The sequence below is a fragment of the Pseudophryne corroboree genome, chromosome 6 (assembly GCF_028390025.1).
Source record: "Pseudophryne corroboree isolate aPseCor3 chromosome 6, aPseCor3.hap2, whole genome shotgun sequence".
In the NCBI taxonomy this organism is placed as follows: Eukaryota; Metazoa; Chordata; class Amphibia; order Anura; family Myobatrachidae; genus Pseudophryne; species Pseudophryne corroboree.
The window spans coordinates 509695325-509713318 of NC_086449.1; the positions used below are offsets into that span (position 1 = coordinate 509695325).

General features: G+C 45.9%; 1 protein-coding gene and 1 pseudogene across 3 annotated transcripts in view; one reads left to right on the plus strand and one right to left on the minus strand.

The window, feature by feature from the left end:
- Positions 1-17994, plus strand: part of CAPS2 (calcyphosine 2) — a 274614-nt gene that overhangs the window by 154986 nt on the left and 101634 nt on the right. For all 3 annotated transcript variants that reach the window (XM_063927438.1, XM_063927440.1, XM_063927439.1), the window contains exon 11: positions 10412-10486. In XM_063927438.1, coding sequence (XP_063783508.1) covers positions 10412-10486 — 75 coding nt within the window. The remainder of the gene's footprint in view (positions 1-10411; positions 10487-17994) is intronic.
- Positions 14643-14763, minus strand: LOC134936958 (5S ribosomal RNA; annotated as a pseudogene).

Below are 17994 nucleotides of genomic sequence, written 5' to 3' on the forward strand. Positions count from 1 at the left end.
GGAGAAGTCTGAGTCTCATGCAGAAAACTGGAGAAAATCAGTGGAAGATGTGATTTTTCATAGTTCTGCCATTTTTTATATGGGTCACATAAGAGGCCATTTGCACAAATAGTACAAACTGATACCGACACGGACTCTGATTCCTGTGTCGACACTTGTGATTCCAGGGAAATAGATCCTAAATTGGCAAAAAGCATTCAATATATGATTGTTGCTATAAAGGAGGTCTTAGAAGTTATGGAAGCCCCTCCTTTACCTCAGGAGAAGGCTTATTTTTATAAGGAAAAGAAAATTAATGTAACTTTCCCTCCTTCTCACAAGCTAAATTCTCTCTTTGAAGGAGTTTGGGCAAACCCTGAAAAGAAATTTCAGATTCCCAAAAGAATTCAGGTTGCTTATCCTTTCCCGGCAGAGGACAGGAAAAGGTGGGAGTCACCCCCCGTTTTAGACAGTGCCCTGTCATGATTAACTAAAAAGGTGATTTTCCGTGCGCCTGGGACGGCTTCACTAAAGGAGCCGGCACACCGCAAGTTGGAGACTACGTTAAAATCTATTTATGTGGCCAATGGTACGCTACTCAGACCCACCATTGCTTGCGCGTGGGTGAGTAGTGCTATCGAAAAATGGTCAGACAACTTGTCATCTGAAATTGACACGATAGATAGAGATGAGATACTCCTAACGTTAGGTCATATCAAAGACGCTGCTGCATACATGCTAGAAGCCATGAAAGATATTGGGCAATTGGGTTCAAAAGCCGCTACCATGGCAGTCTCAGCTTGGAGGGCGTTGTGGATTCGCCAATGGAATGCTGATGCAGATTCCAAATGAAATATGGAGGCTCTCCCGTATAAAGGTGAGGCCTTGTGTGGAGTTGGGCTGGATGCTTTAGTCTCTGTGGCTACCGCTGGTAAGTCGACATTCTTGCTTTATGCTCCTGCGCCCGCGAAAAAAGACACATCACTCTCAGTTGCAGTCCTTTCGGCCCAATAGATACAAAAAAAGTAAAGCTTCCCCTTTCTTTGCAGGTAAAGGAAGGGGAAGAGGAGAAAAGTCCATAGCGTCCCCAGGATCACAGGAGCAGAAATCAACCCCTACTTCTGCCAAATCTGCAGCATGACGCTGGGGCTCCCTTGTGGGAGTCCGCTCGGGTGGGAGCACGTCTGAAACTTTTCAGTCAGCTCTGGGTTCAATCTGGCCTGGACCCATGGGTCTTGCAAATAGTGTCCCATGGTTTCAAACTGGCGTTTCAAGACGTCCCCCCCCATGCCGATTTTTCAAATTGACCTTGCCAGCTTCTCTCCCGGACAGAGAAGTAGTAACAGCTGCAATTCAAAAATTATGTCAGGATCAAGTCATTGTCCTGGTGCCCTTGTCACAACAGGGAGAAGGGTTTTATTAAAGCCTCTTCGTAGTTCCGAAGCCGGACGGCTCGGTCAGACCAATTTTAAACCTGAAATCTCTGAATCTCTACCTGAAAAGGTTCAAGTTCAAGATGGAATCTCTGAGGGCAGTGATTTCCAGTCTGGAGGAAGGGGACTTCATGGTGTCAGTGGACATAAAAGATGCCTACTTACATGTTCCCATTTATCCTCCTCATCAAGCTTATTTGAGATTCGCAGTACAGGATTGCCATTACCAGTTCCAGACGTTGCCGTTCAGACTCTCCACGGCACCGAGGGTATTCACCAAGGTGATTGCAGAGATTATGGTCCTCCTTCGACAGCAAGGAGTCAATATAATCCCTTACCTGGATGATCTCCTGATAAAAGCGAGATCCAGGGAACGGTTGGTGCAGAACATTGCACTCTCCCTGTCCATACTCCAACAACATGGTTGGATCATGAATTTTCCAAAGTCGCAGTTGGAACCGACAACAAGATTGTCCTTTCTGGGGCTGATACTGGACACAGAAGTACAGAGGGTATTTCTTCCAGTAGAAAAGGCTCTGGAAATCCAGAGAATGGTCAAACAAATTTTGAAACCAACAAGATTGTCGATCCATCAATGCATTCGGTTGTTGGGAAAGATGGTAGCGGCCTACGAGGCCATACAGTTTGGCCGATTCCATGCCGGAGTTTTCCAGTGGGACCTGTTGGACAAGTGGTCCGGATCCCACCTACACATGCACCAGAAGATAATCCTGTCTTCCAGAGCAAAGATTTCACTCCTGTGGTGGCTACGCAGTTCTCACCTACTGTAGGGACGCAGGTTCGGGATTCAGGACTGGGTCCTAGTAACCACGGATGCAAGTCTCCGAGGCTGGGTGAGCAGTCACACAGGGAAAAAGCTTCCAAGGAAAATGGTCAAGTCAGGAAACCTGTCTTCACATAAACGTTCTGGAATTGAGAGCCATTTACAACGGCCTTCTACAAGCGGTGCATCTTCTTCAAGATCAACCCGTGCAGATCCAGTCGGACAATATAACAGCAGTCGCGTACATAAACCGTCAGGGTCGTACGAAAAGCAGAGCGGCAATGGCAGAGGTGACAAAGATCCTCCTCTGGGCAGAAAGACATGCAAAAGCTCTGTCGGCAATTTTCATTCCGGGAGTGGACAACTGGGAAGCAGACTTCTTCAGCAGACACGATCTCCATCAAGGAGAGTAGGGCCTCCACCAAGAAGTCTTCTCAGAGGTGAAGTCTTTGGGGAGTTCCTCAAGTAGACATGATGGCGTCTTGTCTCAACAAGAAGCTTCAGAGATATTGTACCAGGTCGAGAGACCCTCAAGCAGTAGCAGTGGATGCACTGGTGTCACAGTGGGTGTTTCGGTCGGTGTATGTCTTCCCTCCACTTCCACTAATACCAAAAGTTCTCAAGCTCATAAGAATAACAAGGGTTCGAGCGATCCTCATTGTCCCAGACTGGCCAAGGAGGGCTTGGTATCCAGATCTTCAGGAGTTGCTCATAGAAGATCCTCGACCTCTTCCTCCTCGCGAGGACCTGCTGCAGCAGGGGCTGTGCGTGTATCAAGACTTACCGCGGCTACATTTGACGGCATGGCTGTTGAGCGCCGGATTCTAGCCCGAAAAGGTATTCCCAAAGAAGTCATCCCCACTCTTCTTCAGGCCAGGAAAGGAGTAACGTCTAGACATTATCACCGTATTTGGAGAAAGTATGTGTCTTGGTGTGAATCCAAGAAGGCTCCTACGGAAGAGTTTCAGTTGGGACGTTTTCTCCATTTTCTCCAGGCGGGTGTGGATGCGGGCCTAAAATTGGGTCCAATCAAGGTCCAGATTTCGGCCTCATCAGTTTTCTTTCAAAAACAATTGGCCTCCCTTCCAGAAGTTCAGACGTTCGTGAAAGGGGTGCTGCACATCCAACCTCCATTTGTGCCTCCGGTGGTACCATGGGACCTTAATGTGGTGTTGCAGTTCCTTCAATCGGATTGGTTTGAACCTCTACAGGAGTTCGATTTGAAGTTTCTCACTTGGAAAGTGGTCATGCTGTTGGCCTTGGCATCCGCAAGGCGGGTGTCTGAGTTGGGGGCCTTGTCTCACAAGAGCCCTTAACTTATCTTCCATGAAGATAGGGCAGAGTTAAGAACTTGTCAGCAATTTCTTCCGAAGGTTTTTTCGTCTTTCCATATAAACCAACCTATTGTAGTATCAGTGGCTACTGACACCTTCACTGCGTCAAAGTCTCTTGATGTGGTCAGAGCTTTGAAAATTGATGTCGCTAGAATAGCTCTGATACGGAAAACAGAGGCTCTGTTTGTCCTGTATGCTCCCAACAAGATTGGGTGTCTTGCTTCTAAGCAGACCATTGTTCGCTGGATCAGAGGGACGATTCAGCACGCTCATTCCACGGCAGGATTGCCGATACCGAATTCGGTGAATGCCCATTCTACTAGAAAGGTGGGCTCATCCTGGGCGGCTGCCCGGGGGGTCTCGGCATTACAACTTTGCCGAGCAGCTACTTGGTCAGGGTCAAACACGTTTGCAAAGTTTTACAAGTTTGACACCTTGGCCGATGAAGACCTCAAGTTTGGTCAATCGGTGCGGCAGGGTCATCCGCACTCTCCCGCCCGTACTGGAGCTTTGGTATAACCCCATGGTACTGAAGTGGACCCCAGCATCCTCTAGGACGTATGAGAAAACAGGATTTTAATACCTACCGGTAAATCCTTTTCTCTATCGTCCTAGTGGATGCTGGGGTTCCTGAAAGGACCATGGGGAATAGCGGCTCCGCAGGAGACAGGGCACAAAAAGTAAAGCTTTAGAATCAGGTGGTGTGCACTGGCTCCTCCCCCTATGACCCTCCTCCAAGCCTCAGTTAGATTTTTGTGCCCGGCCGAGAAGGGTGCAATCTAGGTGGCTCTCCTAAAGAGCTGCTTAGAAAAGTTTAGCTTAGGTTTTTTATTTTACAGTGAGTCCTGCTGGCAACAGGATCACTGCAACGAGGGACTTAGGGGAGAAGAAGTGAACTCACCTGCGTGCAGGATGGATTGGCTTCTTTGGCTACTGGACATTAGCTCCAGAGGGACGATCACAGGTACAGCCTGGATGGTCACCGGAGCCTCGCCGCCGGCCCCCTTGCAGATGCTGAAAAGAGAAGAAGGTCCAGAATCGGCGGCAGAAGACTCCTCAGTCTTCTTAAGGTAGCGCACAGCACTGCAGCTGTGCGCCATTGCTCTCAGCACACTTCACACGGCAGTCACTGAGGGTGCAGGGCGCTGGGAGGGGGGCGTCCTGGGAGGCAATGTAAACCTATTTTTTGGCAAAAAATACCTCACATATAGCCTCCGGGGGCTATATGGAGATATTTAACCCCTGCCAGAATCCGTTGAAGAGCGGGAGATGAGCCCGCCGAAAAAGGGGCGGGGCCTATCTCCTCAGCACACAGCGCCATTTTCCCTCACAGAAAGGCTGGAGGGAAGGCTCCCAGGCTCTCCCCTGCACTGCACTACAGAAACAGGGTTAAAACAGAGAGGGGGGGCACTAATTTGGCGTTAGAAATATATAAAAAGATGCTATAAGGGAAAACACTTATATAAGGTTGTCCCTATATAATTATAGCGTTTTTTGGTGTGTGCTGGCAAACTCTCCCTCTGTCTCTCCAAAGGGCTAGTGGGTCCTGTCCTCTATCAGAGCATTCCCTGTGTGTGTGCTGTGTGTCGGTACGTGTGTGTCGACATGTATGAGGACGATGTTGGTGAGGAGGCGGAGCAATTGCCTGTAATGGTGATGTCACTCTCTAGGGAGTCGACACCGGAATGGATGGCTTATTTAGGGAATTACGTGATAATGTCAACACGCTGCAAGGTCGGTTGACGACATGAGACGGCCGACAAACAATTAGTACCGGTCCAGACGTCTCAAAAACACCGTCAGGGGTTTTAAAACGCCCGTTTACCTTAGTCGGTCGACACAGACACAGACACGGACACTGAATCCAGTGTCGACGGTGAATAAACAAACGTATTCCTTATTAGGGCCACACGTTAAGGGCAATGAAGGAGGTGTTACATATTTCTGATACTACAAGTACCACAAAAGAGGGTATTATGTGGGATGTGAAAAAACTACCTGTAGTTTTTCCTGAATCAGATAAATTAAATGAAGTGTGTGATGATGCGTGGGTTCCCCCCGATAGAAAATTATTGGCGGTATACCCTTTCCCGCCAGAAGTTAGGGCGCGTTGGGAAACACCCCTTAGGGTGGATAAGGCGCTCACACGCTTATCAAAACAAGGGGCGGTACCGTCTATAGATAGGGCCGTCCTCAAGGAGCCAGCTGACAGGAGGCTGGAAAATATCATATAAAAGTATATACACACATACTGGTGTTATACTGCGACCAGCGATCGCCTCAGCCTGGATGTGCAGAGCTGGGGTGGCTTGGTCGGATTCCCTGACTAAAAATATTGATACCCTTGACAGGGACAGTATTTTATTGACTATAGAGCATTTAAAGGATGCATTTCTATATATGCGAGATGCACAGAGGGATATTTGCACTCTGGCATCAAGAGTAAGTGCGATGTCCATATCTGCCAGAAGATGTTTATGGACACGACAGTGGTCAGGTGATGCAGATTCCAAACGGCACAAAGGTGTATTGCCGTATAAAGGAAGAGGAGTTATTTGGGGTCGGTCCATCGGACCTGGTGGCCACGGCAACTGCTGGAAAATCCACCGTTTTTACCCTAAGTCACATCTCTGCAGAAAAAGACACCGTCTTTTCAGCCTCCGTCCTTTCGTCCCTATAAGAGTCATATTTGCCCAGGGATAGAGGAAAGGGAAGAAGACTGCAGCAGGCAGCCCATTCCCAGGAACAGAAGCCTTCCACCGCTTCTGCCAAGCTCTCAGCATGACGCTGGGACCGTACAGGACCTCTGGATCCTACAAGTAGTATCCCAGGGGTACAGATTGGAATGTCGAAACGTTTCCCCCTCGCAGGCTCCTGAAGTCTGCTTTACCAAGGTATCCCTCCGACAAGGAGCCAGTATGGGAAAAAATTCACAAGCTGTATTCCCAGCAGGTGATAATCAAATTACCCCTCCTACAACAAGGAAAGGGGTATTATTCCACACTATATTGTGGTACTGAAGCCAGAAGGCTAGGTGAGACCTATTCTAAATCTAAAAAAATTTGAACACTTACAAAGGTTCAAATCAAGATGGAGTCACTCAGAGCAGTGATAACGAACCAGGAAGAAGGGGACTATATAGTGTCCCGGGACATCAGGGATGCTTACCTCCATGTCCCAAATTTGCCCTTATCACTAAGGGTACCTCAGGTTCGTGGTATAGAACTGTCACTGTCAGTTTTCAGACGCTGCCGTTTGGATTGTCCACGGCACCCCGGGTCTTTACCAAGGTAATGGCCGAAATGATGATTCTTCTTCGAAGAAAAGGCGTCTTAATTACCCCTTACTTGGACGATCTCCTGATAAGGGCAAAGTCCAGGGAACAGTTGGAGGTCGGAGTAGCACTATCTCGGATACTGCTACAACAGCACGGATGGATTCTAAATATTCCAAAATCGCAGCTGATCCTGACGACACGTCTGCTGTGCCTAGGGATGATTCTGGACACAGTCCAGAAAAAGGTGTTTCTCCCGGAAGAGAAAGCCAGGGAGTTATCCGAGCTAGTCAAGAACCTCCTAAAACCAGGAAAAGTGTCAGTGCATCATTGCACAAGGGTCCTGGTAAAAATGGTGGCTTCCTACGAAGCAATTCCATTCGGCAGATTTCACGCAAGAACTTTTCAGTGGGATCTGCTGGACAAATGGTCCGGATCGCATCTTCAGATGCATCAGCGGATAACCCTATATCCAAGGACAAGGGTGTCTCTCCTGTGGTGGTTACAGAGTGCTCATCTTCTAGAGGGCCGCAGATTCGGCATTCAGGATTGGATGCTGGTGACCACGGAGGCCAGCCCGAGAGGCTGGGGAGCAGTCACACAAGGAAAAAATTTCCAGGGAGTGTGATCAAGTCTGGAGACTTTTCTCCACATAAATATACTGGAGCTAAGGGTAAATTTATAATGCTCTAAGCTTAGCAAGACCTCTGCTTCAAGGTCAGCCGGTATTGATCCAGTGGGAAAAACATCACGGCAGTCGCCCACGTACACAGACAGGGCGGCACAAGAAGCAGGAGGGCAATGGCAAAGGACTTTTCGCTGGGCGGAAAATCATGTGATAGCACTGTCAGCAGTGTTTCATTCCGGGAGTGGAAACTGGGAAGCAGACTTCCTCAGCAGGCACGACCTCCACCCGGGAGAGTGGAAACTTCATCGGGAAGTTTTTCCACATGATTGTGAACCGTTGGGAAATACCAAAGGTGGACATGATGGCGTCCCGTCTGAACAAAAAATGGGACAGGTATTGCGCCAGGTCAAGAGACCCTCAGGCAATAGCTGTGGACGTTCTGGTAACACCGTGGGTGTACCAGTCGGTGTATGTGTTCCCTCCTCTGCTTCTCATACCTAAGGTACTGAGAATTATAAGACGTAGAGGAGTAAGAACTATACTCATGGCTCCGGATTGGCCAAGAAGGACTTGGTACCCGGAACTTCAAGAGATGCTCACAGAGGACTTATGGCCTCTGCCGCTAAGAAGGGACTTGCTTCAGCAAGTACCATGTCTGTTCCAAGACTTACCGCAGCTGCGTTTGACGGCATGGCGGTGGAACGCCGGATCCTAAGGGAAAAAGGCATTCCGGAAGAGGTCATTCCTACCCTGGTCAAAGCCAGGAAGGAGGTGACCGCACAACATTATCACCACATGTGGCGAAAATATGTTGCGTGGTGTGAGGCCAGGAAGGCCCCACGAAGAAATTTCAACTCGGTCGATTCCTGCATTTCCTGCAAACAGGAGTGTCTATGGGCCTCAAATTGGGGCCCATTAAGGTTCAAATTTCGGCCCTGTCGATTTTCTTCCAGAAAGAATTGGCTTCAGTTCCTGAAGTCCAGAAGTTTGTCAAGGGAGTATTGCATATACAACCCCCTTTTGTGCCTCCAGTGGCACTGTGGGATCTTAACGTAGTTCTGGGATTCCTCAAATCACATTGGTTTAAAACCAGTCAAATCTGTGGATTTGAAGCATCTCACATGAAAAGTGACCATGCTCTTGGCCCTGGCCTGGGCCAGGCGAGTGTCAAATTGGTGGGTTTTTTCTCAAAAAAGCCCATATCTGTTTGTCCATTCGGACAGGGCAGAGCTGCGGACTCGTCCCCAGTTCTCTCCCTAAGGTGGTGTCAGTGTTTCACCTGAACCAGCTTATTGTGGTGCCTTGCGCCTACTAGGGACTTGGAGGACTCCAAGTTGCTGGATGTTGTCAGGGCCCTGAAAGTATAGGTTCCAGGACGGCTGGAGTCAGGAAAACTGACTTGCTGTTATCCTGTATGCACCCAACAAACTGGGTGCTCTTGCTTCTAAGCAGACTATTGCTAGTTGGATGTGTAATACAATTCAGCTTGCACATTCTGTGGCAGGCCTGCCACAGCCAAAATATGTAAATGCCCATTCCACAAGGAAGGTGGGCTCATCTTGGGCGGCTGCCCGAGGGGTCTCGGCTTTACAACTTTGCCGAGCGGCTATTTAGTCAGGGGCAAACACGTTTGTAAAATCCTACAAATTTGATACCCTGGCTAAGGAGGACCTGGAGTTCTCTCATTCGGTGCTGCAGAGTCATCCGCACTCTCCCGCCCGTTTGGGAGCTTTGGTATAATCCCCATGGTCCTTTCAGGAACCCCAGCATCCACTAGGACGATAGAGAAAATAAGAATTTACTTACCGATAATTCTATTTCTCGGAGTCCGTAGTGGATGCTGGGCGCCCATCCCAAGTGCGGATTATCTGCATTACTTGTACATAGTTACAAAAATCGGGTTATTATTGTTGTGAGCCATCTTTTCAGAGGCTCCGCTGTTATCATACTGTTAACTGGGTTCAGATCACAGGTTGTACAGTGTGATTGGTGTGGCTGGTATGAGTCTTACCCGGGATTCAAAATCCTTCCTTATTGTGTACGCTCGTCCGGGCACAGTATCCTAACTGAGGCTTGGAGGAGGGTCATAGGGGGAGGAGCCAGTGCACACCACCTGATCCTAAAGCTTTACTTTTTGTGCCCTGTCTCCTGCGGAGCCGCTATTCCCCATGGTCCTTTCAGGAACCCCAGCATCCACTACGGACTCCGAGAAATAGAATTATCGGTAAGTAAATTCTTATTTTCTCCTAGTCCGTAGAGGATGCTGGGCACCCGACCCAGTGCGTACTTTACCTGCAGTGGTTAGTTTTGTAGTTAAACAAGTGTTGTTTTACAATTATTTTCAGCATGTTGCTGCAATTGTTCATGCCCGTTGGCATGGGTTATGTTGAATGCCATGTTGTGCGGCATGGTTGATGTGTGAGCTGGTATGAATCTCACCGTTAAATTAAAAGTAAATCCTTTCCTCGAAATGTCCGTCTCCCTGGGCACAGTTCCTATACTGAGGTCTGGAGGAGGGGCATAGAGGGAGGAGCCAGTTCACACTCTGAAAAAAGTCTTAAAGTGGCCATGGCTCCTGCGGAACCGTCTATACCCCATGGTACTGAAGTGGACCCCTGCATCCTCTACGGACTAGGAGAAAAGGATTTACCGGTAGGTATTAAAATCCTGTTTTTACCTCTTAAAGACATTGGTTTATATGCACCAGTTTAGTAATTTCTACTATAATGTTCCTTTGTAAATTAAGCAAAAGATGTTCCCATACAATTACTGTGCCAGTGCCACTTACCCCGACCCCTGATGTATTGTCAATACATGGACATTTTTGTGTACTAAATTAGTTTTGTGGTCTCCGGCTAAACTGAGAGAAACTGATAAACGTGTGATTAAAGTTCCGTATAGCAAACTGCATATTTATTTTACATTTTTGTTTAACCACAATCTTTGTGGGGATTGTAACCTTACTCTTTTGTTTTATAGAATAAAAACAAGCTCAACGTTAACTGAAAATGTACTGTCAAACAAGCTTCGCTTTGATGCTCGAATCATATGCAGGTAATTATACGTATATAAAAACTTATTTTTTTTCACTGCTTAAAAGAACAATGTGTATTGTAGCTTTTTGTTTCTAAATCACTTCTGTTGTACAGTAAGATCCAGATCCAGATCTTTGTGCTTTAGAGAGTTTCTAGGCAACGTTTTACAGACAACCCTGCTCCCTCCAATTCATAATATGCCACACATCAGTGTTCCCAAATTATAATATGCCTCATAACACACACCCAATTCATAATATGCCTCACATCTGTGTCACACTTGATTATATACCACACAGATGTATCCCCACTTCCTAATTATGCTACACATCAGTGCCTCCAATACATACTGTAATATGCCACACATTTGTGCCCCAATACTTAAAAAAATCCAAACAGCTATGCCCCAAATTTATTGTATGCCACCTAGCTGTGTTTCTTATTCAGAATTATGCTACACAATGCCCCCAGTACATATTCAACAGATATGTGCCCCATATTCTTTATACTATATGCTACACAGTTGTGCCCCACTACATTATGCCATACATCAGTGATCCAATGTGCACACATGTGGCCTAAATATGTAATAGGGCACTGAGTGGGGGAGATTCAAATGTTTGAAAAGTCAGTTGGGAGTTTGTTTTCTCCTATCTAATAGACCGGAAAAGACAGACACCAAACTGACTTTTCAAACAATTGAACTCCCCCTATATGTCTATAGATGTCAGCTGCCATTAACCTCGACCCCCACAGACACCCACACATTCACTTACCCTGCCAGCACTCATTAACGCCCACGCACCCCACACAGACACTATCCCTACCAGCACTTATTCACACACACACACACACACACACACACACACACACACACACACACACACACACACACACACACACCTTTCCAACACCGATTGACTACACACACACATGCTCCCGTCCCCCTAAACACCAAAAATTAATAACTGATTTACATTACCAAGCTCATGCAGCAGCTTCTCATATTGTCTAGGGCAGGCATTCCCAACCACGGTCCTCAAGGCACACCAATAGTGCAGGTTTTAGTGATATCCAGGCTGCAGCACAGATGGTTAAATCAAAATAACTGAGCTACTAATTAAGTCACCTGTGCTGAAGCCTGGATATCACTAAAACCTGCACTGTTGGTGTGCCTTGAGGACCGTGGTTTGGAATGCCTGGTCTAGGGGAAGGGGGGGGGGGGGGGACGGACTTCTTATGTGACTTGTCAGACTGGCACCCGGAGGAAAGGAGATGATTGGAGGAGAGGGAAGGGGTGGCCACCACTGCTGCTGACTCTATGCATGGGATCCCACTGACAGGTGAGAGTACAGTGCCAGGATTGGGTGAACGAGTTATCCTTCTTTTCTCTGACGTCCTAGTGGATGCTGGGAACTCCGTAAGGACCATGGGGAATAGCGGCTCCGCAGGAGACTGGGCACAAAGTAAAAGCTTTAGGACTACCTGGTGTGCACTGGCTCCTCCCCCTATGACCCTCCTCCAAGCCTCAGTTAGATTTTTGTGCCCGGCCGAGAAGGGTGCACACTAGGGGCTCTCCTGATCTTCTTAGTGAAAGTTTAGTTTTAGGTTTTTTATTTTCAGTGAGTCCTGCTGGCAACAGGCTCACTGCATCGAGGGACTAAGGGGAGAAGAAGCGAACTCGCCTGCTTGCAGCCGGATTGGGCTTCTTAGGCTACTGGACACCATTAGCTCCAGAGGGACCGAACACAGGCCCAGCCTCGGAGTCCGGTCCCAGAGCCGCGCCGCCGTCCCCCTTACAGAGCCAGAAGCAAGAAGAGGTCCGGAAAATCGGCGGCAGAAGACATCCTGTCTTCACCAAGGTAGCGCACAGCACTGCAGCTGTGCGCCATTGCTCCTCAGCACACTTCACACTTCGGTCACTGAGGGTGCAGGGCGCTAGGGGGGGGCGCCCTGAGCAGCAATAAAAACACCTTGGCTGGCGAAAATACATCACATATAGCCCCCAGGGCTATATGGATGAATTGTAACCCCTGCCAGATTCCACAGAAAAGCGGGAGAAAAGTCCGCCGAGAAGGGGGCGGAGCCTATCTCCTCAGCACACTGGCGCCATTTTCCCTCACAGCTCCTCTGGAAGGACGTCTCCCTGGCTCTCCCCTGCAGTCCTGCACTACAGTAAAGGGTAAAAAAGAGTGGGGGGGCACTAATTAGGCGCAGTATTACCAATACAGCAGCTATAAGGGGAGAAACACTTATATAAGGTTATCCCTGTATATATATAGCGCTCTGGTGTGTGCTGGCATACTTTCCCTCTGTCTCCCCAAAGGGCTAGTGGGGTCCTGTCCTCTATCAGAGCATTCCCTGTGTGTGTGCTGTGTGTCGGTACGTTTGTGTCGACATGTATGAGGAGGAAAATGATGTGGAGGCGGAGCAATTGCCTGTAATAGTGATGTCACCCCCTAGGGAGTCGACACCCGAGTGGATGAGCTTATGGAAGGAATTACGTGACAGTGTCAGCTCTTTACAAAAGACAGTTGATGACATGAGACAGCCGGCTACTCAGCTTGTGCCTGTCCAGGCGTCTCATAGGCCGTCAGGGGCTCTATAGCGCCCGTTACCTCAGATGGCAGATACAGACGCCGACACGGATACTGACTCCAGTGTCGACGGTGAAGAGACAAACGTGACTTCCAGTAGGGCCACACGTTACATGATTGAGGCAATGAAAAATGTTTTACACATTTCTGATAATACGAGTACCACCAAAAGGGGTATTATGTTCGGTGAGAAAAAACTACCTGTAGTTTTTCCTGAATCTGAGGAATGAAATGAGGTGTGTGATGAAGCGTGGGTTTCCCCCGATAAAAAACTGATAATTTCTAAAAAATTATATCCTTTCCCGCCAGAGGTTAGGGCGCGTTGGGAAACACCCCCTAGGGTGGATAAAGCGCTCACACGCTTATCAAAACAGGTGGCTCTACCCTCTCCTGAGACGGCCGCCCTTAAGGAGCCTGCTGATAGAAAGCAGGAGAATATCCTAAAATGTATTTACACACATACTGGTGTTATACTGCGACCAGCAATCGCCTCAGCCTGGATGTGCAGTTCTGGGGTGGCTTGGTCGGATTCCCTGACTGAAAATATTGATACCCTGGATAGGGACAGCATTTTGCTGACTATAGAGCATTTAAAAGATGCATTTTTATATATGCGTGATGCACAGCGGGATATTTGCCGACTGGCATCAAGAGTAAGTGCGCTGTCCATTTCTGCCAGAAGAGGGTTATGGACGCGACAGTGGTCAGGTGATGCGGATTCCAAAAGGCATATGGAAGTATTGCCTTATAAAGGGGAGGAGTTATTTGGGGTCGGTCTATCAGACCTGGTGGCCACGGCAACGGCTGGGAAATCCACATTTTTACCCCAGGTCGCCTCTCAACATAAGAAGACGCCGTATTACCAGGCGCAGTCCTTTTGTCCCCATAAGGGCAAGCGGGCAAAAGGCTCCTCATTTCTGCCCCGTGGCAGAGGAAGGGGAAAAAGGCTGCAGCAGACAGCCAGTTCCCAGGAACAGAAGCCCTCTCCCGCTTCTGCCAAGTCCTCAGCATGACGCTGGGGCTTTACAAGCGGACTCGGGCACGGTGGGGGCACGTCTCAAGAATTTCAGCGCGCAATGGGCTCACTCGCAAGTAGACCCCTGGATCCTTCAGGTGGTATCTCAGGTGTAAACACGACAACAAGAGAAGAAAGGAGACTCTTTTTGGGAAGCACTCTTATACAGATAGTAATGTGTGGCTAATTGCCACAATAGCTAACTAAAATTCAATACTTTAATGATTTTCGTTAAAAAATTAATTACTGAGGAGTTCAATAAGCGCCAGTATCTGTTTAAATAGTGACATTGCGAAAATATGAAGAAAATATTTTTAATCAATAAGGTACAAATACCTAATATAAGCCGGGATGGGTAGCTTTGTGATTTAGTGACTTGAAAAACACCAGCTATAAGACAACTTGTGGTCAGAAATATATTTATTCAATGTATATATATGACCATCATTTGAAGACTGCTGTGTATCCCAAACTGGGAATTGAATCCTAGCAGGTAGTTAAATCATAGGTCATGACCGATAGGCGAATCAATGCTCTATTTCAGTGACAGACAGGGTAGCAAATACTTGCAGTACCAGGGTGTTCCTTGGTGGTCTCCCATCCAAGTACTTAAACCGGCCCTCCACTGCTTGGCTTCCAAGATCAGATGAGATTGGGCATCTCCAGTGGGGTATGACCGCAGACCTTATGCTTACCCTTGTCACACTGTGTCCTTAATTGGGCACAGGTAAGAGCCAATTTGTGATATCATGTAGACCACAGGTGTCTAAATAGCTGATGAAAAGGAATATGAAGTTATTTATCAACGATATAAACAATGACACAAATGTCAGATACCCATCAAAGTATTCACGGTGGAGGTGGTCGCAAATACAAGTAGAAAAACACACCTATTCTGCACAAATAATTAAGAGTATCTCTAATGTCTATTTCTAGGTAGAGCAGAAAGGGAGGCCTCCAAATTTGGACTCCAAGATCTCAAATATAGTTGTATCCCACATATACTCCGGATTATACAGTAAGGTATACCAAATTGGTGATATTCCAGCTCCAATACCCCACCATAATTAACCTTCAAATAGCGGGGAGACAGTACAACAAAATTTATGCCACATAAATCATCAGTTGAGTGTTTTTTAAAAGAGCACGGAATTCTGCATAATACACATCAGAAATATATTCATGTGTTTGATAGAATCCTAAATTGGATGTATCAACATACACTAATGGATTATGCAATAGGATATATCTTAAGTAATAATATCTCTGACTCTAATGCCCCACCATAGATCACCTTCAGGTAGCGGGGGAACAGCACGAACAGTGAGTGTACCATACATATAATTAAAGGGGTGTTTTCAAAGAAAGCATGGATTTGTGCATCAAACGTAGAGAGAACATTTGTATATTTGATAAGCTCCAAAAAATGATCGATGCCTCTGCATCTATGATTTTGGTAGCTAATAAGCACTTTTTTTCTCACTGTTGTTTTGTTATTTGTTGCTCATGCAGACATTGAAGTATTCTCTGTGCCTTCTGAGTATGAGTTTATCATGCACAGAGAAAGAAAAGAATTATTGCTTGAGTCACGATATTACCTTATCCGGTTGTATACGAGTTTTATGGTGTCTTACTTGTATGGAGAAGAAATGTCAGGGAGAACCTTGTGGAAGGTGCTGGCCGCGTCTGCCCGCGTGTTACCTGCTGCTGTGCTCCGGCCGCACTGTTCTTCCTGTTAGGCTGGTTCCCGTAGCGACGAACTCCGCCGTGATCGGCTAGTTGCGGTCACGTGTGCGCACCACGTGACCGTGAGGTAAAACCTCTCTTACCTTCTGCCTGACGTACGTTTCGCAATAATGCTTGGTCACAGGGCGTCAGTGGATCCTGACCCTTGATTGTTCTTATAACAGCAGTCCTATTTGTTGATTGGTTCTCCGCAAGAGATTGATAGAAAATCTGACCTATCATATTGTTCTTGGGTCAGTTCAATTCTTGTTGGTTAATATGTCCTGATTGACAGTAGGAAGAACCAATCAGTATTGATTGAAGGACGATCATAGGAAATTAATTGTAAAAAAGAGCTGATAAGACTGTTTGGATGTAATACTGACAATAGAGATGGGGGAATAGTGCCGAATAAATACAGTTATGATGTTATGATACGGGTATGAATAATAAAATTGCTGAATAGTTAAGTTATATTGTATTAGGTGACTATTCAAGTTCTATGTGCAGAAAGAAGATATATTTATGAATGGGGAAATTAATTAATTAATTTTATATGTGTGTGATAAACACATACACACATTTTATATGTTTAAATAACAATAATTAGTGATGTACAAGATAAAATACAGTGTATATAATATGTGCAATAATTAATTATTATATAGATAATTAAAAATTATATAATATTATTAAAAATATATAATATTTGTATATCTCAAAATAAACTTTTTTTGAGTAAGAAATTATATATTTGTATAAAAAATAAATAAATAAAATAAAATAAATAGTGAAATAGTAGAATTAATTGTGTTACAATGCTGTGGTGACCATTGGTCAATATAAAATAGAATGTAAAAAGGAAACCATGCATAAATACTTTATATATGTGCAAATGCATGGAATATAGTGAAAATATAATGATGTAAATTCATAGTGTTATTTTTGTGATAAAAAGAGTAGAGGGAAGATGAAGGAGATATATAAAGTTAGTGCACTACAAAGACCAAAATTTAGTGAAGTGATAACTTTGAAAGTGAAAAAAAGTGATTCAATAGTTGGGAAAAGAAAATTAGAATTAAAGAAGGGGTGAGGGGTTTTTGGTTTAGGAAAAAATTGGGAGGGGGGGGGGTGGAAGGGTGGAAAAAAGGGGGGGGGGGTTTTGGGGAAAAAATAGGTTAATAGATATTTGGATTGTTGTTTCAATTTAAAAAGACCCCATAGTTAATATTTTCGTTCATGCCAAAAGGATGAATGGTTCCTAATTTAAAAATCCATTCGCATTCTTTCCTCAATAGGGAGTCTGTCAGGCTTCCCCCACGAATTCCGAGTTTAATTTTTTCGAGTCCAAAGACCCTGAGTTCTTCCCATCTATTGTCATGGTGTTGGTAAAAATGACGAGCTACTGTAGTAAGTGGTTTCATCCTTGTTTTGTCAGAGATAGCGTTGCGTATAGTCCCAATGTGTTCTAGGACACGTTGTTTCAGTGGGCGAGTGGTAATGCCCACATATTTTTTGTCGCAGCTACATTTAATGCAATAGATGACACCCTCAGTTGAGCAATTCATATAATCTTTGATTTTGAATTCTGTCCCATATTTGTCCTTTATTTCCTTCACCGTTTCAATGTGTCTGCAAGCTTTACATTTTCCACAGGGGTATGTTCCTGTTGTGATGCTTTTTTTGGGGAATGTCCTTTGAAAGTGGCTTTGTACCAACTGATCTTTCAAGTTTCTGGACCTCCGCCAGCTCATGGAAACACGCGAGCCGAGTTTTTCAGATAGATCAGAGTCAGCATGTAGTACATGCCAATGTTTCTGTATGGCTGCACTTACCTCCTTCCATTCTTGGCAAAAGTTGCCTACAAACCTGATGATGTTTTTATTTTGTGCTGTCTCTTTCTTCTTAAAGATGATATTGTCCCTCGAGGTAGTTTGTGCATTACGTGATGCTTTTTTTATGGATGTATTACTATATCCTCGTTCACGTAGTCGTTGAGCCAGTTCTGTACTTTGTTTTTTGAAGTTATGATCATCTGAGCAATTCCTGCGAAGGCGCAGAAACTCTCCTTTCGGTATGTTCTCTATGGTGGGATGAAAGTGTGAGCTCGTCTGATGCAGCAGAGTATTTGTCGCTGTTGTTTTACGAAACAGATTTGTAGCTATCATCCCCTCTGGATCCTTATAGATC